Genomic DNA, 23,906 nt, shown 5'->3' with positions numbered 1-23,906 from the left:
AAGGTACAGACAAATTTCTTTATTGGTTTTTCAGCAACATTTTGCTCAACACTTAGATACTAGACAGTAGTTCTTACTTGTACATTGCATGTATCTTTTAAAAAAACTTGAGTATAGGGTTGAAAGGTACAAAACGTATACATACAAGTAATTGCACAATCATACAGCCAAATGATGTTTCAGTTCTAAGATTCCAATGATCAAGGTAGCTTTCAATATGATATCAAATAATTCTGGGTGTTGAGCTGAGATGTTTTGCTAAAGTTTGCCAACACCTTTGCATTTTATACATGATACAGGTTGGAATCAATGCAACCAAACAACCAATTTCATTGTCTGATAAATTCCCAGAAACAAGGGAAAGAACTGATGTAGTCTGATCAAATATATTGCTCACGAAAGTCTGATTGTTTTCAATAGAGTCAGATATTTATAATAGCAGCATCCTCTGGCAGGACAGTAGTGCCCCCTAGCAGATTAAAACAAAATTGCAGTAAATAGGATAGTTAGGCTTTTCAAAGACTGCCGGCCTTTCAGATATATGGGGTTTACAAAATCTAAAATCAACTTAATCTTTTTATAAATTCTAATGCAAATTTAACAATGAGAATGGAGAAGATTTCTATGGGGAATATGTCTTGAAGCAAGCTCATCAAGAAAAAACATTCAATAGTCATTAAAAATATGAAAATGTACATTGAATAGAAAAAAGCACAAGGTGTATACAAATTACTCCCTTTTGACACAAAGACTGCTTTTCATTCTTTAATCATTTGAATACCTGAAATGGTGCAGGTAGATATCAGAAATACACAGCTTCAATATTACCTTCACATTCAGGTGGTATAATTTCAAGCCATGCCTAATGAATGATTTGTTTCCAGTACGTGAATAACATGCGGGATCAGACATCACTTCATCAGCACAACGCTAAACTTGCTTCATTTCAGTTTCTTCCACATTGTCTTCCTCCCCCTGATTGACCTCTGCTGTGTCCTCTTCCTCTTGAACTTTGCCCTCCAGCTGACCTTTGGCCTCCATCTCCTCCCCACTGGACAGTTCGTCCAGCGGGTTGCTGACGTGAACGATACTCGAGCTTGTGTCTTCGCTACTCTCGGACGTGGAAACAGTTTTCCCATTCTGAGAAACGTCCAGATTTTCTAGCTCGCTGTTTGAGTCAGCGTCTTTGACAGGAGACACGGTTTCTGCTGGGGAGACTTCGCTGCTGGTTGAATGAATAAATAAATGACTGGTTTATTTCAGTAATAAAATCACAATAAAGCCACACAATCATTAACTAGTTATTGCAGCTACAAGAGCGATGAATTAAGCCACTGCCTCAAAAGAAGAAGTCAAACCCCCCAGTAATGTTGCATGTAGAAATATTAGTTAGATGCATAGAATAGACACTTGTTACCATTGTTACCCTTGCAATTATCCTATGGGCATGAATTTGCAAACAAAACAAAGGCATGATTTACAGTTACAACATTTCTTATGTACAGTAAGCAAACAAGATCAGTTATTTGGTAACTGGACAAGAAACGGTTCCTAAACCCAGAGGTTCCGCATATGGAATTGAGAGATTTTGTCTTTGGACCTCGGTGCTTTACCATGAACATCCTCATGCAAAAGAAGGCGACCAGCTAGCTACCAGGTAAGAAATGGACAAGAAATAGTCATCCTTTAAGTACCAGAGTTATCAACCAAGGATTGATATGTTTAAAAATTTGTATTTTCCGAGAAGCATAGTATAGAATAGAACTCTGACATCAAGTACTGAAGGAGCATCCTCACTAAATAGCTTTAAAGAACGGTTGCAGTCAAGTTTTCAACAACTAGGTGTGACAGGCCGTTCAGTGTAATACTCTTATGACCAGCTGCTTCCGCACCATGTGCCTGCGAAGCTGGTGTTACACCGAAGGGCAGATATACCGGCTATATAGACACAGATACAGATACATGAGTGGTTAAGATTGATACCTGGTTGTGGTGACCTTGCCGCTCAAGGACGAGGCGGCGTCGACGGTCTCCATCTGCCAGGAGGGGATGATGGGAGTTGGAGAGGGAGTCGGGGGGAACTGGTGTCTGAGGAGAAAAGGTAAAAAATAAAAATTATAAGCATTAAGCATAAACTCTGTTACACACAACTTGCCAGGACTGAGTTCATTGTACTCTCAGACTGGAAGAAGTTAGTAATACACAATCATTTTGGTTGTCGTCCTTGAATTGTCTCTGGTACTTAATTTTTGCTGGCCATTCAACATATCATAACAGACATCCAGTGCATAGGATCTGTTTGAAACACAGTTGCTGTAATGAACGATAGGAAAGTGTTTTGTATATAATGTCCTGGAAAGCTTTGAGCTCAACAGGGGTTTAATAACAATATCCCTTAGCTTCTGCCTAGTTCTTCTTTCTTATACAAATCCAAACAAAATACCCATAAATACAGGTCCTGGAGTTATTCCGGGCTGACGTTTGTTTGTTTGTTTGTTTGTTTGTTTGAACCTTTGTTTATTCATGATAAGCTCAAATCGGCACGCATACCGCTTTTCATTGAGGTCATGAGGGAAGAGGTAAGGGTCAGATACAATATAACAGAGATACACAGTCATTTGAGTCCTAATAACTCGATCAACATAAATCATTACATGTTTATGGTACAGCAATATACAATTTCTACAACATACAACATAAAGTAGGGCGAAAGCTAGTTCATGGTCCGTGTCCGTTCGTTTAGTTCATTTCCGTTACTTCAAGAGTCTCTTAAAGGAAGTCAGACGTACCTACTGAGTAGCAGTCCCTTAAGGGAGGTGATCTCAGCCTTCAGCTCACTCACACTCTGGCTCTCAAACACTCGCGCGGTGGACTGGGGAATAAAAACTTCGCAATCAGAGATGAGAATACGACACAGTCAAGGAGTTGGACATAAGTACAGGGGACCTTTCTCCTCTCAACTCAGTACCACTCGGAACATACAGTCAGGGCAAGATATGATGTGTCAGATTTCTAGTATGTATCACTGCAATGCCACACCAATCTTGATGTCTATTACTGATATTCTCCAAGCAGCCCCTCAAGGGAGATAAACGTTAAAAATCCCAGACGCTCCTAGTCCTAGCCCATCCGACTGAACCTCTGCTTGGAGAACATACATATATTCCTGATACTGTACATGTGTTTCCCTACCTTCCCTGCAGTCAGGTCCATGGAGATCTCCTGCACCCTGTCCCCCTGCTTAGTCAGGGTCTGTTGTACCACACCCACGGAGGTCTGTAACTCCCCAACTACAGCAGGGACACAGTAATACATGGCATCAGTAATGAACAATTATGCAGGCTCTCTTGTACACTTGTAAAAGTATTATACTACTGTTGCTTCTAGCCATAGTCTTATATATACTTATTGTTATAGGGCAGCAAAGAATTCTTATTTTCCTTTAAAAAATGTAATTGTCACTGACAAGTATAAAAGCTGTTGTGCGATTTTGCCATGGTCAATAGATAGTGACCGACTGAGGCCATACATTTGTATATGAGGGTCCTCTCACATTGACTTAATTTTTTGCAATATCACAGATCTTTCAATTCCAACCAATGGAAACACATTAAAACACAAATCGCCGGCAAGAGACAACTTGTAGTTTTATCCTGACCTGTTTTGTTAACAGAAGCGCTGAGCTCAGTCACAGCAGTCTCTATCCTCTCCAGTCTCTGTCTCTCTTCATGGCTGCTCTTCCACAGTGGTACCAAGTATGCCTGCAACAGTCAACATCAGCAGCGATAACTTTCACTCTAATATCAAGATAGATAAAGCATATGTTTTAAACTTATGTAAATGTTGGTATATCTCTGACGTGTCCCTGTGGCGTCCTTTTAGATGAGGATGTAAAGCAGACATCAGGGAACTTCAGGCATCACACCTCTGCATGTTAAAGAACCCAGCACACTTATGGATAAGGTGATCCTGTATGCTTGTTTGAAAATGCAAGCTGAAACAAAGCTGTACTCACCACTACTAGCTACTTGCAAAAGCATCATGCTTCACTTTAGTTGAGGATAACAGGTTTACCTCTGGGCTAAATCTCTACTATCATTAATCTTCAACTTCTAAAGACATTGGAAACATTTATCCAATTTAACATTCCAAAGGAACAGTAAGAAAGAGACAGACATACCTGGAAGAGTCTGTACAGGCCATACAGCGCCCCTCCCACCAACACGATAACAGCTCCCATGTCCCGCCATTTGGACCATGGAGAAACTGGAACTACTGTGAAGAGTGTGAAACCACAACTTGTTTGTTATCTGTATCTGGACTGAAATATGGTTGAATTGTAAAGAATTTCTCGGGGGATCTTTATAGAGACAGAAATAATACGACTGTCTATTTAGTAGGCACCCTTCTGTGAAACAAAACATAAAACCACCACAAATATTTTATGATTTACAGTACTGTAATTCTTGATTTGTCAACTGTAAGTTAATTTTAGCTGATTTAACGATCACTAGTCAACCGCTAAAATTTCATCATCTCTAATATTTGATCACTAGTATTTGAGATAGTAATGTTTGTTCAAACCGTTAAAATGAAGTGCCGTGACCTACTCCATTTTCCCCAAAATCGCTATATTTTCCTGCCGCTATATTAAAGTGATTTACCGTACTTACTAACAGGTGGTTGTAAAGCTACAGGGGCTGTGGACTGTACCACTTGTGCAGGAGGTGGGGGCGGAGGGTTGGTCTCATCTGCAGCTGTCCCTGACTTCTCTATTGCCAACTGGATTTCTTCATTTGTCAACCCTGGAAAAGTATTTAAATGATTAACATTAACTATCAATGACAATAGCATGCCTTAGACATGTCTTATGTTGTTTCTAATACCTTACATACTACACATGGATCTCTGTAAACAAGGAGGTTTTATATATATATTATAAAACCTCCTTGCTGTAAATGAGTGTGTTTTTTTTGTGAGCTAATCTGTAGCACCCCCTGTAGATCATTTTGGGAACTGCAGCTCATACAATTCAACAACTAAGGCATTCAGAGATGTCAGACTTCACCTTTATCCATACTGTTTTGTGGTCCTTCCAGTCCAACAGGCAAAATCAGATATGGCAAACTTCATCCCCTTTCCCCTTTAGAAACACATGCACATAAACAGACACACGCATATAAACACACAAACACGCAAACACACACACACACACACACACACAGACACACACACATGTACACACAGACATGGCAAAAGCAATCCTTGGGGTGAAAAAATAACAAACACCCTTTGTTCTAGAAGTTGCTTATGATATTTTAGTTGTGTTGCCAATGAAACACCAACCTTTTTTCTGTAAGAACGCTCTCCTCTGTGTGAATGCACTCTGTCTGACTCTGGGGTTCTGTAGAAATTTCACTGCAGTCTCAATCTGTAACAAGGAGAGGATCAGGAACGTTAAAACATGGTCTGCATAAGTAGAGTGGATTTATTTCTCAGCTCACTGACATCTTTATTTTGCACTGAAGTCATCGCTCAGTAAGATATCTGAAGCCGCATAGTTCCTGTTTAGAACTTTAATTCAGCCTGTCACACTGTTATAGTTAAGACATGGTCTGGATCATGAGAACTGAAAATACAATTGCATATCTAGCTAAAGTAAACAACGTTTTGCAGAGTTCTTGGCATTCTGGTAGCTTTAGCTCTCCTTATTATACAATGGACATTTTCAACTGTGTCGATGGCATTCAGTATAGTTTTTTGTCAGAATATCAACAAGCAACGCAAAAGTTGCAAAATGTCCCGAAGTTCCATTTCTTTCCAGTTTAAATTTGACTTTGAAAGTATGGAAAAATAAAGTTCCAAAAGGGTAAAAAGTCCTAAATTTCTACTAAATTTCCACTTGTCATAAATATCCATTCACAGCATCCTGGGTTAAGCTGTCCACAAATAAACGCACCCAATCACAAACAGCAACAAAATCATTGCCTTCCACCATGCGAAGTAAAAATAGCATTTGTAAGGTTTCAAAATTCCAAATTGTCTGATTACGTCAGGTTGATACACACCATCTGCTGTCTTGGCTCAGGGTTCAGGGGTGCCTCCGAGGGAGAACCCTGTTGAAAGACAGGAAAAACAACAACTGTTTCACGTTGCTACTGTAAATGCATTTAAGTTCACAGTGGTTTGATGTTAATCTCCAAGCAGATCTAACAGTTGCAAAGACCGTATCCACCTGGCAAAAGGAGTTTTTATTGCAACCCGGGTTGCCAGTTGGATACATTCTTTGCAACCGTAAGCGTTAGATCTGCTTGAAGATTAGTTTAAATCAAAGTTTGCTGTTTTTGCAGTAACCCTTTCACTATAAACTGAAAACCACCACGAAAATGCTCGGGGACCGCCTCCCACAAAGATGATAAAGTTAGCAGTACACTGCCGGGAGTTTGGTTAGAGTCACAGCAGCCGACCATTGCAGCTTTTAACTACGTAGCCTTCGTTATACTTACAGTAGTGTCGGGTTAGACTAGAATCAGTAACCATCAACTGCAGCTTGAATCTGTACAGGTATCTGTATCCCTTTTTCTTAGGTCTCATTACTGACTATATTTCTTGAACTAGAGGTTGACATGACTTGTACATCATCGTCTGCAGTGATAAATGTCACATCAAATGGTAAACTGAAACTCGCCTTGACTTAGTCGGTGAGAGCTTCTCGTAACAATAATTATGCCATTTCAGTGCTGAAAGGTTGTAAGCTACTTAGAAAACACCAAGACAACCAGTCCTAAGCAAGATCAGATTGTTACAATAACAACATACTGTCGATAGGGTTGAAACGTAGTGATGTCAGAACATATAGGGCTCTGTGTGTGTGTGTGTGTGTGTGTGTGTGTGTGTGTGTGTGTGTGTGTGTGTGTGTGTCTGTGGGTGTTTTTATAACGGTTTAATATGTTCTGCAACATGTCACAGTGCAGCCTCAGTCTGAACTATGGCCAGAGGGGGTGAAGTCTGCCATCGCCTTTTTCTGACATTGAAAATATATTCAAAGAAAGAGATTTTGTAGCTTGAAAGAGTGACGAAATTTTGTTGGAAAGGGACACAACTAAGGTTGACCTATGACCCACTAAGTTGTTTATTTCATAAACTTCATGTGGACCATGCAAAGTGGGCGTCGCCACGTGCGTTTAGTGATCATCTTATGACTATGAGAGCCTAAGAGCAAATGTGCTTCTGATGACTTTCTTTTCTTTCCAACGTGCCCCACTGCCTTGAACAGTGTGATCGATCGACGGTCCTTGTTTTTCACGCTCGCAGTAGCATATTTCGCGGCCGAACCACCAAACTTACACTCAACATAAGCATTCATCACTTCGGCTACTTCCTTAGAAGGTAGATATGAACATGTAAATTTAATGCATGGGGCGACATTCCCTGTTTTCTGTTGTTTTTCACGGTTCAAATCTAACGAAACTAACCTCGTCTTTTGGCGAACTTTTCGACTCCGGGGCTGCCATCTTGGAAATTGCATGCTGGGATCAACAAACATTGTAATCCCGCCTCTGATTGGTCAGTGTGTACACGTTCAACCAATCAAAGCGGAGTTTATAATGTATGCCCGTATGTCACTTCCGGGTTGGAGCCTTCCCGCTGGAGCTGTTCCTCACGCGACTTGAATATCTGGCGCTTTGCCCTCGGTTGAACCAGGCAAACTGTACCCCGCCAGGGCGCCAGCGAGATGTACGCGGCACAGGGGAAGGCCTTCCGTGTGTGGGACGGTGAGAGGAAAGTCAAGGTCGGCGTGGTCGCCAGGTCGCTTCACGAGCTCAAGAGCAAAGGTAAGCACCGCCACCTCGCGCTGAAATCCGTGTAACAAAAGGCACGGCCATGGCACGGTTAGATCATCTGGCGACAGACGCTTTCCGAGGAGGGGAGGTTATTGACCCCACGCGCTGAGGTTGTTCACCCCGCAGTCGCGCTAGTCGATAACAAAATCCTTCCCTCCTCTAGTTCAGCTACGCAGTGTAGATATAGGGGAAATGTAGCTACGCGACGCCGGGGAGATATCTAACATATGTGTACGAACAGCCTGTGGCTGTGGCTGTGGATGTTGTTTGTTTCTCTGTCGTCTGCGTGAATCGTATTTTCACGCAGTACGGCACGCAGCACCGTGCAGTCAACAGCACAGCAGGAAATAAAAATATGGCAACGGCGGATTCAGGATTTTCTGGCGATACGCCAGGGAATGGAACCGAAAAATTCTACTTCATTTGCTTCCCTAATATGCCGACAGTTAACCTCGCTGATGAACATAATGTACAAATTGTATTAACGCGGCTCGAAACGCCACCTGTGTATGCAGAAAACTGGAGCTTTGTTGTTTGATAGTACTGTACCTGCACCGAACCCTTCACTGGTTCATAACGATCCGTTCATAACAATGAGTTTTAACTGTCCAAAACCTCCTTTTTCATAATAAAACCATGCACTGAAACTAGGGTCACATTTTGTACGTCTGGTGGTCGTCCTTTTGGACTGGTTCTCTCAAGGCCATATAATATTATACAACATCCTGGGTTCAAAATATTTTTTTTAAATCATACAACATATAACAAACCCAAAATGGTGCCACTAGAAACATTTTCAAAACATGTTTTTAGATGGACTGAATGTCAAAGAAAATGAGAGTGGTGCAGATAAAACTTGTGTGGTGCAGGAATTGGGCAGGTACACAGAAAAAATTGTATTTTGAGCCCCGAATATGACCTGTTGTTTGTCCCAGGAACTGGGCATGTTTACACATGGCACACATTGTTTCGCATCATCCGCGCTGTTGACTGAATCTCTCTGTGATTGTCTACAGGAAATTTGTAAGATAATGGCAGCTTTCTTGTCGATTTTTGTACCCTTTTGTCAAAACATGTTACATATGGTGATGACCATATGTAACATGTTTTGACAAAAGGGTACAAAAATCGACTGATGTCGTGTGATGACACTCCTTTTGTATGAAAGCCTGAGGAGGCAGGCAGATTTTTCTTTAAATACTTTCCAGTCAGAGGTTGGGCTCCGGCTGTTTTTTTACATGTTTTAGGCGTTTTTATCAAGTTTTTTTTCTTTTCATTTTGTTCCGTTTTCTTGATGTCAGCAAGCCAAACATATATAGAAAACGGGACGAAATATATAGCCCGCCTCTACTTGGAGAGTAAATTTTCTTTAATCTCCAAGCAGATCTCCACGGTACTAGAATCGTACAAGCTAGCCAGAGAAGCTGCAGTCAGCCAGGGAAGTTGTCAGGCACCCTGTTGCTATAAAAATTCTGCCAGTTGGATACGGTCTATGCAACCATTGGAGACAAATTTTTCTTAGCCTCAGCAAGCCTGTAGGTCTTGGGGCTGCTTAGGAACTAGAATTGGCAATACATTACACATAGCTATTATTGAACCAAACAAGATTTGATAGCAGAGGTTGCAAGGGAAGATTGTGATGTTCCAAAACAGCCTAGTTTTGTTGGTCAGAAGAATTGTGTTTGGAGCATGACCTCGTTGAAAGGTAGCCTCCACCAGGTCTTCCTAAGGTAGTGAGGCCTTCCTAGGGAGAATAATTTGCCAGGAGAGTCAGTCTGCAGGAAACACCCCCCCCCCCCCCCCCCACTGGCTTAGGAACCCTATGGTGGCGAAACTCCCCTGGCAAATTAAAGTAGCCAGCGTAGTTAGACTATTGAAAAGTGCCATACAGCTGAACAAGCCCCTACCGACAAATAAAGATGTTCACTTGACTTGAGAATGTTACAATCTTCTAGTATAACAACATCTGCTTAATTTGTATATGCGTGGTGGGAAAAATTCTGCTAGCCCTCCTCGGTGTAAATGTGGATGCATTAAACATATCTTTACTCAACAATTTTGCCTCCCGGAATGCGGGAAACAGCAAAATATCACTGCGAATGGCAGTCAGTCTGGCGGAAACACTGGTCTTACCATCATCCGTAGAAAAGATCGAGCCTATGGTAACCAGGTTACTGCGAAGGATGGCACCCAGGTTATGTCCAAAATAAGCAGGTAGATAAGTGCTTTTCACAATTTCTCAGCTTTAATTACAATGATCAAAAAGGGTAGGAAAGGCAACCAGTCCTGCTGAAAGAGAAAAAAAAAATATTTAAGTTTAAGTCTACTGGTAGTTAGAATCCTGTGCTGAGTGAAGAAAAAGCAGTATGTTCCAGTTTTTTTATAAATTACTAGTATTCTTTTGTATCTTGGTTGGGGCCGCACCTTCTTTTGGAAGGGATGTATAAATACTATAATGGAGGTCCTGTGTTTGAGGAGATGCCTTGAGCTTAAAAGGGGAAGGGCTAGCAACCCCTCTCTGTAAAAGTATGCCCTGCTACTGAAAGTGAAACAGCAAGGAACCTTGCTGCCTTATATGTATGTGCTACCAGGCATTAATACAAGGGCATGAACTAACGAACGATGACCAGACCCAACCGGGCTTTGAACCCGTGACCTCCGGATCTGCAGACAAACACTCTACCCCCTAGGTATTTGTACCAGGCATTTGTCCATGTTTTAACTGACTGAAAAAGGATACATGCATCTTCCGATCATTGTTCTGATATATATATGTACATCATGTAGAATCTACTAAAGGCGTTCTATATTGGCTGTGTGAAAGTTCAGACTACTTCTACTTAATTTCATGTTTAGAGGGGAGAGCAGGCATTTACAGTGTTTTGAGGTACAGGTTTGTGTGGACACAACTGTGCAGTAAGATAATGAATGAATGAATGAATGAAAGACCTTTATTGTGCATTCATGCCTGGAGGGGCTAGATAATAGACGACCAAGGAATTCAAAGGAAGACAGAGCACATGTTCGTGGGGTGATGAGTTCACAGTGAGAGCTCACCACTATAGCCAAGAACATAAAACCACTGGGACTATTTCACAATTTACAGCGCTGTGTAGTGTAAAGACATATCTAGGCTAATTACAGAGAGTGTCATAGAGGGATGGGTTCAGGAAAAGAGGTCAAAGCCCTCCCCAGGCCTTGGTTAAAAGTTATCTTACAAACATGACACAGATTCCAGCCATAATTCCTGTCCAAGGACATGACCCAGTAGTGTTACTAGCTCAAGCAGAAGTTAGTATAGCAGGTCTCTGCTTGTTTGTCGCTTTCTTCATCGGCAGCTTTTTTGTAGGGTTTAGAATCTGTTGGTTGCTTCATTTGCAACCTGCCTTGGAGCTGTCTGAGTTTTTCCCTACAAATTGTAGGTTTCAGATGACTATTTCCGGTTCTGACACCCTTCAGGTGGTGAACCAGCATACCAGTATGATGATCTGACCCTTGTTCTAGTTCGGTACTACAGTAGTACAGTACTAGCCTGAGTACATACATGTACATATACTAAACCACAACAAGGGTGATGATACTAACTGGTACCACACATGTACGTGTAGCGATGTACATACTGAACCAGCACCAAACTAGCCTGAGTACCATCTTCAGTAGTGACCACTGGCGCAATGCTTTTTGCTTGCTAACCACGGACCATCCTCCGTAGTGACCGCTGGCTTAGTGCTTTTCGCTTGCTTAACCATGGCGAAAAGGCATTGAGCCAGCAGTCACTACGGAGGATGTTGTATTCAGGCTAGTTTGGTGCTGGTTCAGTATGTACATCGCTACATGTACATGTGTGGTACCAGTTAGTATCATCACCCTTGTTGTGGTTTAGTATGTGTACATGTATGTCTGGTATGACATAAATGGTTATTTCAACTTCAACTTACAATGGGTTTGCCCTCAGATAACCCTGTCACTAGTCTAGTATCAGGGACAAAGTAGGGGGAGAGAGGAGGTCTAAGGCCTCTGCTCTGTTACAATAGAAAAAGTGATATAAAATAATAAAGACTGTCCCTTTTATTTTCACACCCTGTAGATATGTAATACATATGTAATGCTGCCAGCCGAAATCTAAAAACAGAAAAAAGTCCTATAGTATTAGTAGTAATAGTATATACTAAATACCAACCTTTTTTTCCAGCCTGTAATTTGAAACACAACAATTATTTTGCAAGGCCTTATCAACACTGGTATTTCACATGGCCTAATTGTTTTCTGTTTATACACGCGTAGAAAAAATAAGGCATGTTGAGGCCTGGAACATTTTACTAGTATGTGCAGAGCTTTGTTAGGCCCAATTTATACAGAGTTTTTTCAGATATCTAAAAATCCGCCGACATCTGAGCCTTAGATATCTGGACACATTTATACACACCGACAGGAAGTACCGCAGGACTCACGCAGCGCGCTGATTGCACTCGTGACCCTATTTAACCTTTAGCACGCGTATCAAAATGGCGTCAAAATGATGAATATGGTATTCTTTCTTTATCTGACTCGCGTGTGGCTAAACATGAGGCAGCAAGCAAGGGTTATGCGTAAGAGGCGTTTGAAATACCGGGGAAGACGACAGTGACCGGTCAGAATCAACGCTGCGTTCCTACTCGCTGCCCTTGTCGTGGCGGAGGGGGGAGGGCCGATCCACCGAACGATCTGGCATCACGAAAGAAGTCCGTCGTCCGTTTGAGAACAAATGATCCTTGATGCTAAGAAGTTTTCCCGCTTTATCGCCCGCCAAATATGCAAACTAGCGTGAACCCCGACCTCCAGATGTCTACTACGCGACACATTCTGTTTAGACGTCCGGCTGGAGCGGTCGGGGACTCCCGCTGAGTTGTCGGGCGAATGCTTCAGAGTGGCATGGTCGGCTGAAATTTTCCCGACATCTAAAAAAACCCTCATTAAAGTAAGACCATAAAATTCCTGTTTAGACACAGAAAAAAGCTGTCGCCTGGCAGATATCTGCAGTCCAGATATCTAGACAAGCTGTGTGTAAATTGGCCCTTAGTCATCAGTGGCACTCAAAGTTTGAACAATAGATACATGTACATGACCCACTTTTACTTCAATCAATCATCCACCCACTCACTCATCAACTAGAGTGTCCCAGGACCAATATTACCAACTTGATCTGCCTATTCGTTCTGCAAGGTTAGCCTCCACCAGGCCTTCCTACATGGGTATAGATTGTAGAATTTGGCAAAAAAACTATGAATTGGCCAGCAGAGCCAGTCCACGGTTAAGTTTGTTAATTCCCCCAAACTGCGCCTGCAAATGAAGCCCTATGGTGGCCCAACTTCCCTGACAAAAATATTATCCCTATAGCTCCTGGCGTAGTTAGTCTGATAGAGACTACTGCAAGGACCCATGTCTTGGTCGACTATGATGCTGTGTTTCAATGAGCATAGGGGTGTTTCTTTCTGGGAAGAACCTTCATAAATCTTATAAAAAGTTCATATTTGGCTTTAGAATGAGGATGTGACAGAGGAAAAGCTTAACTTCACAAAATGTATCCCTCAAAATGCAGGAACTAGTGTTTTATTTTGGCTATGAATTTCAATATTTTGTGAAAGATGCCAGACTCCCAACCGTTATCATGTCTTTGGCACTCCATGAGTGACTTGCGCCGCACAAAGTTGGTCTTCTGTACCTGACCCCTACGCTGTGAAAAATTCCTGGTGAGAACACTGATTTCCCTACACAAGGATGATCACTTTTGATCTCCATGACTATATCACTCTCAGGTGTAAATAGAATAGTCTAAAATCTAACAAAAAACTACAAAGTTGTTGTCAACAGTTCTAAGTTGTCTGACAAAGAAACATGGTCTCTATTGATGATATATCTACTCTAGATAAACTGGCACCTCAAAGCACACTAACCATAAAATAAGCTATTTACTGGTGACAACAGGTTTTTACCGCTTAATCCATCAGTGCTATTTTGTTTCTATGGTCACTACCCTCTGTGTTTTTGCTATGTTTTATGTTTTTTTGTTCAGATCTTGAGCATGGTGTTGGGCCATGTTGTCAGATTTGCCATGGGCCAAGTTGGTGATGGTCTGAGTAATGCTCAGATTCAGACAATAATAACATTTTGCTTGGCAGCTGTAGACATCTCTCTGGACAGGATGTTCTATTGTCGTCATGTTTACTTCATTGATACAAAATGTGCATGTGAAACCTGGAAACGTTTGTGTTAATGTCCTCTATGATTTCATTTCTGTTTTACACCTAATTCACCAAGGTTAAGGTATTGTCTAAGGGTGGCTGAGGAATTTTGGGATGTATTTGAAAAAACCCTTTCTTAAGCTTTATAAACCTTCCTCAACCTTAATTTTTTTTTCAGGTAGTACCTTATAGCAAAGTGATAATTTATGCAAATTAGTATGATGCCAAGATTACGTCATCAAGATTTATAAGGCCTTTTTTTTTAGAAAAAACGCTCTCCTTGGCTTATGCTTCGATGTTCATCAATATAACTTTGCAGGAATGTACATGATAGTAATACTTAAAGAATGACGCGTGCCTACATGAATATTTTGAAATATAGATTTTTTCGATTTTTTTTTGTTATCAAACAATACCTTAATAGTACTATGTAAAAATAGATAAATAGATAAACTCAGCACAGTTGAAACTGCCCAAGAAGACCACTCGTTGGGGAACCAATAAAATCACTTAAGAGTAGACTTGTCTTGTGGGGTGGACAGGGTTTTCACTATGGACAGAATTCTTAATTCTTGTGTCATTGGGAAACATTATCTGGGGGACCAGCAAAAAGTGGTCACGTTGGCCTGATGGTTTTTACAATATGCAGGTCTGACTGTAAATGACACCATGCAGCAAACTATGCACTAGAGACATCCTTGGTGCATGTGAAACCTGAAGCCTGGAAACATTCATTTCATCATAAGTGTTTGTTCTCTTTGCTTCCATTCCGGTTTTACACCAAGGTTAAGTAGTGCTATATATGTAAACTCAGTAACTCACAGTATGTACCGGCACTGGTTCAAGTTAGCAGAGTACAGAGTACATGTAAGCACCTGACCAGTAAAAAATATCAACATAAAACAGTTGTATGGGGAAAGTCTGTACCTGGACACACTGTGTTTTTGGGAGTGAGTTTTTTCTCCCAGCCCTCTGTTTAAACAATGATGTCCTCTTGCTATATAAATTACATGAAAATGTCTGAGAAGCAAGGATATAAATTGGCACAGCCTTACCCCTAAACAGCTAAACCCCTGATAGACCAAGTAATAAAGACAAGCCTAGGCATATTCACATTTATCTCCTGGTCCTCCATTTTACCAATGTCTTCGTGCAAGGTATCTGAGCCAACCCCTAGCTACAGTACATGTACGTCATGTACATGTGCAATTCCCTGATCCAGCATGTACTTGAACACAGGCAGGCATATGCAAATTTTCCTGCCAATCCTCTGTTTTTCACAATGTCTTCTCACAAAATATCTGAAAACCAAGGAAATAATCTGTGTGACATTGGCCCTGAACAGCCAAACCCTACCCTAGATGTACAATGTACGATCCCCGCCCTCCTGAAGGCTGAACCATTCCAGTCAAACGCCCTGGAGTAACCCCCAGCGGATATCGATTGGTTTTATTTATATGCGCAGGGACCCTGTTAAGTTCATGGGCAGACTGTAACATGAGCTGTGCCTGTTTGACTTTGACAAGCGGGGGTTATCAGAGTTCAGGTCAGGTCAGGCCAAATGTAAAGTCACTACATGTCAAACTTGGGTGAGATGTAATTTTAAGGATTAGTACTGGTGGTACATGTAATGTTAGAATCTAAGATCAATATTACAGTCGTACAAATGTACTAAGGCCAGAACAATTCAGTTTCTTGGTTCTGGGTTTCGCTCACTCATTTTTTCCTGATTTTAGAAAATGTCATGCTTATTGGCAATTGGCAAATGGTTTTAACAAAAAAAATTCACATTTTGCTTCCATGTTGTTGAAGGCCAATTTTCATTGATCTATTTCAGCACTCCACTGCATCTTGTGCTATGCAAAATTTGGCGTCTGTACCTAACCCCCAATGCTACGAAAAATTTTGATGATGTTAGTATTGAATGTCACCCTGAGTTATAGTGTTAAAAAGCACAGAGTTGTGAACAAAGGGCCATGTTCAGCCATGCAGCTGCAGCTGTTACTCACTGGGCTGAATCCCAGTAAACATGAAATAAGTCTGTCAGTTCCTGCTGGTGACAGATTTAGAGGCTTCCTGGTATTGACTTCCTTGGTTCTGAGCCAGCAGGAGGACAGACATGACAGATGAGATAGGGTCATGGGGAAGTAGGTTTCTCTGTTAACATGGAAGCCAACTTTGTAAAAAGTCAATCAGGTTGGTTTTGTAAACCAGTTAACTGCCTCAAGGCTTACAGGATGTACAACAGATTTATACAGCTCAGTTACAAGCTGCATGCATAAGACTGGACTTGCAGGTTTGATCTACATGTACTCATACTATCATAGTAATACAGGGAATCGAAGCACCCCTACTAGTACTCTTACGTGGTAGGTTCTTTAATATGCTCAAGGGGCGGCTGTCATGAAAAATAGGATCTCTGACTGTAACTGCCTTGCCACCGATAGATCTGCTTCGAAGTTGGAGATTATGATTAATACATGTAATTTCAGAACAGAACTACCGTATACACGAGCAGGGCTCGAAATAGTGGGTGCATGTGCACCCTTGTGCACCCAAAATTGGAGCTGTGCACCTAATTTTTTGGGTTGGGTGCACCAGTGCACCTATTTGCAAAAATGGATTTCAAGCCCTGACGAGTCTACTTCCATTCTAAGGTTGAAGTGTACATGTTCTCTGACGGTCGGAAGACTTGTGACTTGTGTATACCTTGATACCACTTGCATGATAGAAGGCGTCTGCCTGTTGTGTTCTGATCTTGTCTCTTTCATACTGCGTACTTGCGCTCTTCCCACTGCTCATCTAGCCTGGTAGTATAAGGTAGTAATCTGTGTAATCCAGTATTGTGTAATCCAATACCGTGTCTACTAGGCTTCCAGTGGCCTATTGGATACCAGTTGGCCCTTTGGACACTGCCTTGCCACTGATAGATCTGCTTGGAGATTATTGATAAGTCGATATGTATACACAACAGCCGATACACAAGCCTTTAGCAAAGATTTCGTAGGGAGTCCACATATGCTTGTTACCCTTTTTAAGTACCATCTTCTGATTAATAATGCTCTTCCAGCAGACAACACCTGAACCTGCCCAGAGAGGGCGACTTGACTGTTATGAAAGCTTCTAGTCGATACTATTAACTTTACACACTGTGGTTGTTTCCCTTGTTTCTAAGTTCCATCTCCCTTATTTTGTTTTCCAGACAGACAACATTTGAACCAGCCCAAGGAGAAAGACTTGAGATCAGTTCTGTTCTGAAAGCGATTGATAAGTCAATATACACAGTGGTTGTTTCCCTAATTTTTTAGTTTTGAGATTTGAAGTTCATCTCCTTTATTTTGCTCCCCAGTCAGACAACATTCGAACCAGCCTGAGAAGGAAGACTTGACTTGTCTTTAGTATAATGACGTTCTGTTCTGAAAGCAACTACAATAGTTGATGTAAGTTGTTTACACGGTGGTTGTTGCTTGTTTGTAAGTCAACACTCTTTGTTATTTTGCAGGCAGACAACATCTGAACCTTCCAGAGGAGGAAGACCTGAGCATAGTTCTGGAGGAGGATGGCACGGTCGTGGCCGATAACGAGTTTTTCCAGTTCATCCCGGACCAGACGGTGGTACAGCTGCTGACGGAAGGACAGGAGTGGAGACCGGAAGTACCAGACGGTAAGCACAAAAATTTGCTCCCGTGGATGGCTAACTCCTGTTTGGCAAATTTTTAATTTGAATCATTATGAATTAATGAATGACTAAGTGAATTGTTCATTAAATTTTTCTTACTTTGTGCACAGATGTCACTCAGACAGACGGTACTGACGAGGCTGACACGGCTGGGCCGATCGTCGACCTCTCCACGGACAACGAAGTTCGGCAGCTCTGCAGGAAGCTGCGCCAGGACATCGCCGCCATCGTGTCATTCACGCCATTTCAGCTGGAGGTTGGTGTTTCAGCAATCCTTTTATAAGGAGCCCAAACTGATTTCTGTGCGCTCAAAGTCAGATTTTCAATTTTCTAGTCTTTCTGTAGTACGGTACATAGTAAGTTTGAAATTGAATAACACTATCGCAATGCCATGTCGTTGTGTGGTAAGAACTCATTGAAAATGGCAAAACCTTGTGATTGGTCGTACTGAGACAGGTGACCAAAACAAAGAGTGTGCTTGGGTGACCTAGGTCAGTTGAACAAGATGGCGGGTAACACAAAACAGTCTAAGTGTAACTGGCAAGTCTTGCACAACATGAATGGGTTCATTGGAGCAGAAACATCATGGAGCACTTGATATTCGCCAATGTGCTCCACCCATTTGTAACGAATTGCCTAAGGGGTTTTCCATGAACAAAGACTATGTAAGAAGGTCAAGGAAACACATTATATGCCAGACTTCACTGTCTAGGGGATCTCATTTAAATGTACACAATAGAACACCCAGAAAGTACATGATTGTATGCCCCACTTTGGCCATACTTCGTTAATTTGTTGGGTTTTAAACATATTTGTGTAATGCCTTACATTTAGTTACAAGAGGCGCAACTCTCGTTCACTTTTAGTTCATTACATTTGATTTTGTTTTTATGTTTAGCCATACCTAATATGGCTGAACATATTGTTTTTACTCAGGTTTCTTCTCCTCCTTCTTCTTCTCCTGTCAAATCTTCAAATCGATTCATCTCTGTCATTTTTTGACCAAATGACCTGAAATTAGTACAAAGGTAGTGTTGGCAAATACCCCCAGCCGTTTTTTTCATTTTTTCGATATTGACCTTGAAAGTGATTTTATTGAGGTTTTGCTGACCAAAAACGTACATTTCGGCCTCCTGTGCTCTGGAAATACATCCAAATGACTTGAAATTTGCTATGGGGGTACATTGAACAAATAGTCAAAGAACCCCATTCCCACTTTTGGCATACATCACTTCAAAGTACGATTTTGCAGGGTGTTTTTGGGAGAACATTGGGTATTTTCCTCATATGACCTAAAGGTCAGTGACCCCAACCGCACCTGGCCTGCCTGTGACCCTTGCAACCACATGATTGGCCAATTGAGTTAATCAAGTTATCTTGCATTCCTGGCGCAGGTGTGCTGGTATTCATACCAAATTTGGTATTGGAATGCATAGGATATGTGCTTACATGGCTTTGTTCACTTTTTTTTAAACAAATATACACCTCTCCAGTTCCTATGTATTATGGAGAGAGTAATTATTTTTAAACTCAATTTTGGACTGGGGCGATCCATTTTTTTAGTGGAAGTATTTTAGAATGGTCCATTGTTATTTGGGGACAGTCCATTTTTGGCATGGCGAGGAGTACGGCTAAACATGCTGTATTTGCTCGCAAATGTTGCCTTTCTAGTTGTTATTTAGATTTCATTTGATTTATTATGTAAGTGGACTCCAGGCAGAATAGTGTTTCTATTATGTTATGCAACACTAATGGAGATCTCAATAGAACAAAACAAAAAACAGACATCACCAAAACAGCGGGCTGAGGTGACAACGTACATCTGAATCGTGTGCACTAAAGCACAGAGTGACACATATGTATAGTTTCTATGGAACATATTTGTAGGCCCTGGTCATGCTTTTTTTTCTTCTTTTTTATATGAGGCATCAAATATGCAGAATGCCAATTTTTACCTTCACTACTGGTTAGCATGACTAAATCGCACATTGTAGCAGACAGCCCGACAGTTACCGGCCCCAGAAGGGGAGGGGGTCATTAACTCCAGTGTAAACACGGGCTACACTACCTGTAATCTGTATATGCAAGTGGTATTGCGAGCCCTGATATTTATCAATATCATGGCTATTATTGCTTTTTACCTCGGAGTCCCTAATATTGGATGTATTGTTTTCGGTCTGTGTGTTTGATTGTCCTGGTAGTTATTTGAATATAGTAGAGTGACAGGATGTGTGGTGAACCTGGAGACTGACTGACAGGATGTGAAGGCTAATGGGCTTCTTGAATCCTAAACAAAGAAGTGATTTCACCTGTGCTATAGTCTTGATGTTCATTATAACATTTCTTGTTCTTTGCTTCAGCTCCTGTATGATGTTGGTGTGGAAAAGTCGACATCCCATGGCAGTAAAGTAGTGACTTAACCTAGAAGTGATTTAACCTGCGCTCTTAGTGTTTATTGTAACATTTTTCGTTTTGTTCTTTCCCTCAGCTCCTGTCTGATGCAGAATTGGAGGGGCTGACGTCCCAGTAAAGAAGTGACTTAACCTAGAAGTGATTTAACCTGCGCTGTTAGTGTGTATTGTAACATTTTAATTTTTTTCTTTCCCTCAGCTCCTGTCTGACGCTGATGTGGAGGAGCTGACATCCCAGCTGGAGCTGGATAAAGGCTCAACAAAGAACCCAAAACAAAGATGAAGTGACTTCAGGTTTTATTTTGATCCCTGGGCCATGGTATTTATTATGTTTTGTTCTTTCCCTCAGCTCCTGTCTGATGCTGATGTGGAGGAGCTGACATCCCAGCTGGAGCTGGATAAAACTCAACAAAGAATCCTAAACAAAGATGAAGTGACTTCAGGTTTTATTTTGATCCCTGGTATTTATTATGTTTTTTTTCCCTCAGCTCCTGTCCGATGTAGATGTGGAGAAGCTGACATCCCAGTAAGGAAGTGATTTAACCTGTTCGTGTTTATTGTAACTTTTTTCATTTTCATCTTTCCCTCAGCTCGTCTGATGCTGATGTGGAAGAGCTGACGTCCCAGTTAGAGCTGGATAAAGGCTCAACAAAGAACCCAAAACAAAGATGAAGTGACTTCAGGATTTATTTTTGATCCCCGGTATTTATTATGTTTTGTTCTTTCCCTCAGCTCCTGTCTGATGCAGATGTGGAGGAGCTGACATCCCAGCTGGAGCTGGATAAAGGCTCGGTGGAGCAGCTTCAGGAGGCGTGTCAGCAGAGGGTGCTGGACAGGCGGAGAACTCAGGAGGCTGTGGAGCTGCTGCAGCTCTTACGGGAGGCACCAGAAGGTAAGGGGTTTGTTTACTTCTTTTCTACTGATCTGCTGACTCTTTATTTCAGCTGGGGGTAAAGGCCAGGATGTGACAGCTGCCCTGATGTCAGTCGGAATGGACGGCAAGTTACATCATTAACTACACACATTCCCTACACTGTCTACTTTTCCAGAAAATTCCAAGGCAGCCTCTGTTTCTAAATGCTGACTCTTTATTTCATTTGACTGTTTCTATGTCTTTCTGTCAGCTGAGGGTAATGGCCAGGATGCGACTGACGCCCAATGTCAGTCAGAAGAGACTGCGACCAACAACTTCATTAACTACACACATTCCCTACCCTTTCTACTCTTTCAAAAATGTTTGGAACAGCCAATGTTTCTGCATCTTCTTTATTAATCCAGCGGCCAGAATGCGTTCGATGCCCCGATGTCGGTCGCCGCCTCGGAAGGGTCCACAAGTAACAAGTCCATTAACTACACATATTCCCTCTGCTGTCTACCATTTGGAGCAGCTACTGTTTCTGTGTCTTCTATACTAATTTGGTGACTCTACATTCTAGCCGGGGGTAACGGCCAGGATGTGACAGACGCCCTGATGTCAGTCGTTGCCTCGGAAGTGAACATAAATAACAACAGTATGCGTTCCCTCCACTATCGACAGTATCCTTTCACAAACATTTGAAGCAGCTACTGTTTCTGTGACTTCTATGCTAATCTTGCGACTCTGTATTCTAGCTGGAGGTAACGGCCAGGATGCAACGGATGCTCCGATGTCAGTCGTTGCCTCGGAAGGGACCACGAGTAACAACTCCATTAACAGCACACATTCTCTGCACTGTCTGCACTTTCAGAAACATTTGAAACAGCTACTGTTTCTGTGTCTTCTTTACTGATCTGCTGACTTTTTATTTCAGCTGGGGGTAACGGCCAGGATGCAACGGATGCGCCGATGTCAGTCGTTGCCTCGGAAGGGACCACGAGTAACAACTCCACACAGCTGGTGGAACAGGTCAGAGCAGAGACCAGGAGAAGACAACACCAACACAAACGACAGAAGACAGCCAGAGAGGCGGCCGCCCAGAACCTTTGATACTTCGTTACTCACAAAAACCTACTTACTAATGGATAATTATCATAGTTCAAACTACAGGAATAGTTTCATCAGGTTGGTTAATAAATGGGATATGAAGTTCTTTGGTGCAAAATCTAGAGGAATATGCCTGTCAGCATAAAACCAGATTGAAAACCTACTCCAGTCATGAACAGTGAAGAGGGGGATGCAAATTTAGTCAGGTTTAGGACCGTATGCTTCCCACTGCAGCGCCACCTAGCAGTGGGAAGTATATTGCAGCCATTCAGTGTGGTATCACACAAGTTCCTTTTGGTTTTGTATCAAAGAATTTTCTTACCCCAATAGAGAGTATTACATACTAAACTGTAAGAAAGGAATTGTGTGCTCCCTTAGTTTGTTTATATATAGCTCTTGCAGTTTCAGCTTATTTTGTTTATTTTTGTATATATATAACGTTATATATAACATGCAAGACGGTAGGCAAGTTCAGAAGGGGGAGGGGGGCAGTTCAGTATTCAAAATCCCAATTACTGTTAGTTACAATGGCTCCTGAAAAAGTAAACTTTTCAGTGCCTGTGAGGGACAAGCAGATTGAATTTTTTGCAAACTGTGCTAGGCAAATAACAGATGGGATAAAGTCCATTTTGATTGAAACCTCCCAAAAAAGACAATGTAACAAAATATTCCTTGTTTTTTGTATTTGCTGGCATTTGTCCTAAGATGTTAACAATTTTGTGGCGTTTGAGAGTGTTTACTCAAAATGAGTATTCCTAATATCAACAAGTGATTTTTACTTTGACTCCTTTCATATCCAAAAGCAGACAACAATGCACTACAGGCCACTAATGTAATGGCAATTTTTTTTTTCATGTTTTGACCATTTGTAATGAATAAAAGTGTTTAAAACAACAACAAGTACAAGTTTGAGCTTAAAGTTTTCATGAAATAATTTGCTTGTAAGAAAAGCATAGGAAATACTTGCTTAGGTGTTGTTTTTTCAGGTTGTTGTAGTTTGTTAAATCTGTAGAAAGTTATCATGTACCATTTTTGTCAAAAAGTTTGGTAGGGTTTTACCACAATTTCATATTTACTGTGTGCTTTTGTGAAAATTCATTAAAGCACTAGATTGTTCTAAATGTTGTCAACATTGTTACAAAAGTTGTATCTTAGTCTCGACATTTTGCACTGCCATGTTGGTAGCGTTAACTCTTGTAGTCAGGCCAGAAACCCGAAGACCACCACGTTGCAAAATGGTGTTCTCAAAACAAGCACCTAGATACCTGAAGTGTAGCCTCTACCAGGCCCCGTCCTATCGCTGGGAAAATAGTAGAAATACAGGGTAGTCTGCTATACAGTGAAGCTCCATTATCGATAGTGGACTACCCTGTATAGCGGACTACCTCGGCTGATTTCTACTATTTTCCCAGCGATAGGACAGGGCCTGGTAGATGCTACTTGAAGTGTGCATGCCTTGTGGATTACTGATGTTGCTGCATTTAGATCTCTTCAGACTCACCCTTTTTCAATACAGAAGTATTTGGGTACAAATTTTATCCCACAGCCTTTTTGAGGCCGTAGGGGCAGTGGGTTCATAATCTACTGTGCCTACTGGACATGGTATTGGAAGGCGGAGCCCATACTCCTCCTTCTATTACCTTTTACCCCCCCAACCGAAGTCAGGTACCCATTTTTACACTTGGATGGAGTAAAGAAAGTCGTGTTAAGTGCCTTTCCCAAGGACACAACGTGATGCCTGCAATGGAACACGTGACATTTCGATCTTCAGCCAAGCCACTTGGCTAT

At 41.6% G+C, this 23,906-nt stretch overlaps 2 protein-coding genes across 5 annotated transcripts; one reads left to right on the top strand and one right to left on the bottom strand.

Moving 5' to 3' along the window:
* Positions 1-4: 4 nt before the first annotated feature.
* On the bottom strand, positions 5-7,641 carry LOC136443108 (peroxisomal membrane protein PEX14-like). Of its 2 annotated transcripts, none has more exons than XM_066440183.1 (10): positions 7,476-7,641; positions 6,069-6,116; positions 5,347-5,431; positions 4,674-4,805; positions 4,181-4,275; positions 3,659-3,761; positions 3,193-3,290; positions 2,790-2,872; positions 1,984-2,088; positions 5-1,225 (listed from the first exon to the last, which is right to left on the bottom strand). In XM_066440183.1, the coding sequence occupies exons 1-10, from the start codon at positions 7,512-7,514 to the stop codon at positions 931-933; spliced, it is 1,083 nt and encodes a 360-aa protein (XP_066296280.1). In that variant the 5' UTR covers positions 7,515-7,641; the 3' UTR covers positions 5-930. The 2 variants fall into 2 exon arrangements, with proteins under 2 accessions (XP_066296280.1, XP_066296282.1); XM_066440185.1 differs by having other exon boundaries at positions 5-1,222.
* An 85-nt stretch (positions 7,642-7,726) lies between these two features.
* Positions 7,727-22,732, top strand: LOC136443112 (DNA fragmentation factor subunit alpha-like). Of its 3 annotated transcripts, XM_066440190.1 has the most exons (6): positions 7,727-7,835; positions 17,568-17,729; positions 17,855-18,000; positions 20,355-20,409; positions 20,943-21,047; positions 21,946-22,732. In XM_066440190.1, exons 1-6 carry the CDS (start codon positions 7,736-7,738, stop codon positions 22,119-22,121), a joined length of 744 nt encoding a protein of 247 aa, XP_066296287.1. In that variant the 5' UTR covers positions 7,727-7,735; the 3' UTR covers positions 22,122-22,732. The 3 variants fall into 3 exon arrangements, with proteins under 3 accessions (XP_066296287.1, XP_066296286.1, XP_066296288.1); XM_066440189.1 differs by lacking the exon at positions 20,355-20,409 and having other exon boundaries at positions 20,888-21,047; XM_066440191.1 differs by lacking the exons at positions 20,355-20,409; positions 21,946-22,732 and adding an exon at positions 21,767-21,937 and having other exon boundaries at positions 20,888-21,047.
* Positions 22,733-23,906: the final 1,174 nt, after the last annotated feature.

The sequence above is a fragment of the Branchiostoma lanceolatum genome, chromosome 10 (genome assembly GCF_035083965.1).
Source record: "Branchiostoma lanceolatum isolate klBraLanc5 chromosome 10, klBraLanc5.hap2, whole genome shotgun sequence".
Taxonomy (NCBI): Eukaryota; Metazoa; Chordata; class Leptocardii; order Amphioxiformes; family Branchiostomatidae; genus Branchiostoma; species Branchiostoma lanceolatum.
This window is presented reverse-complemented; position numbering and strand designations above follow the sequence as displayed.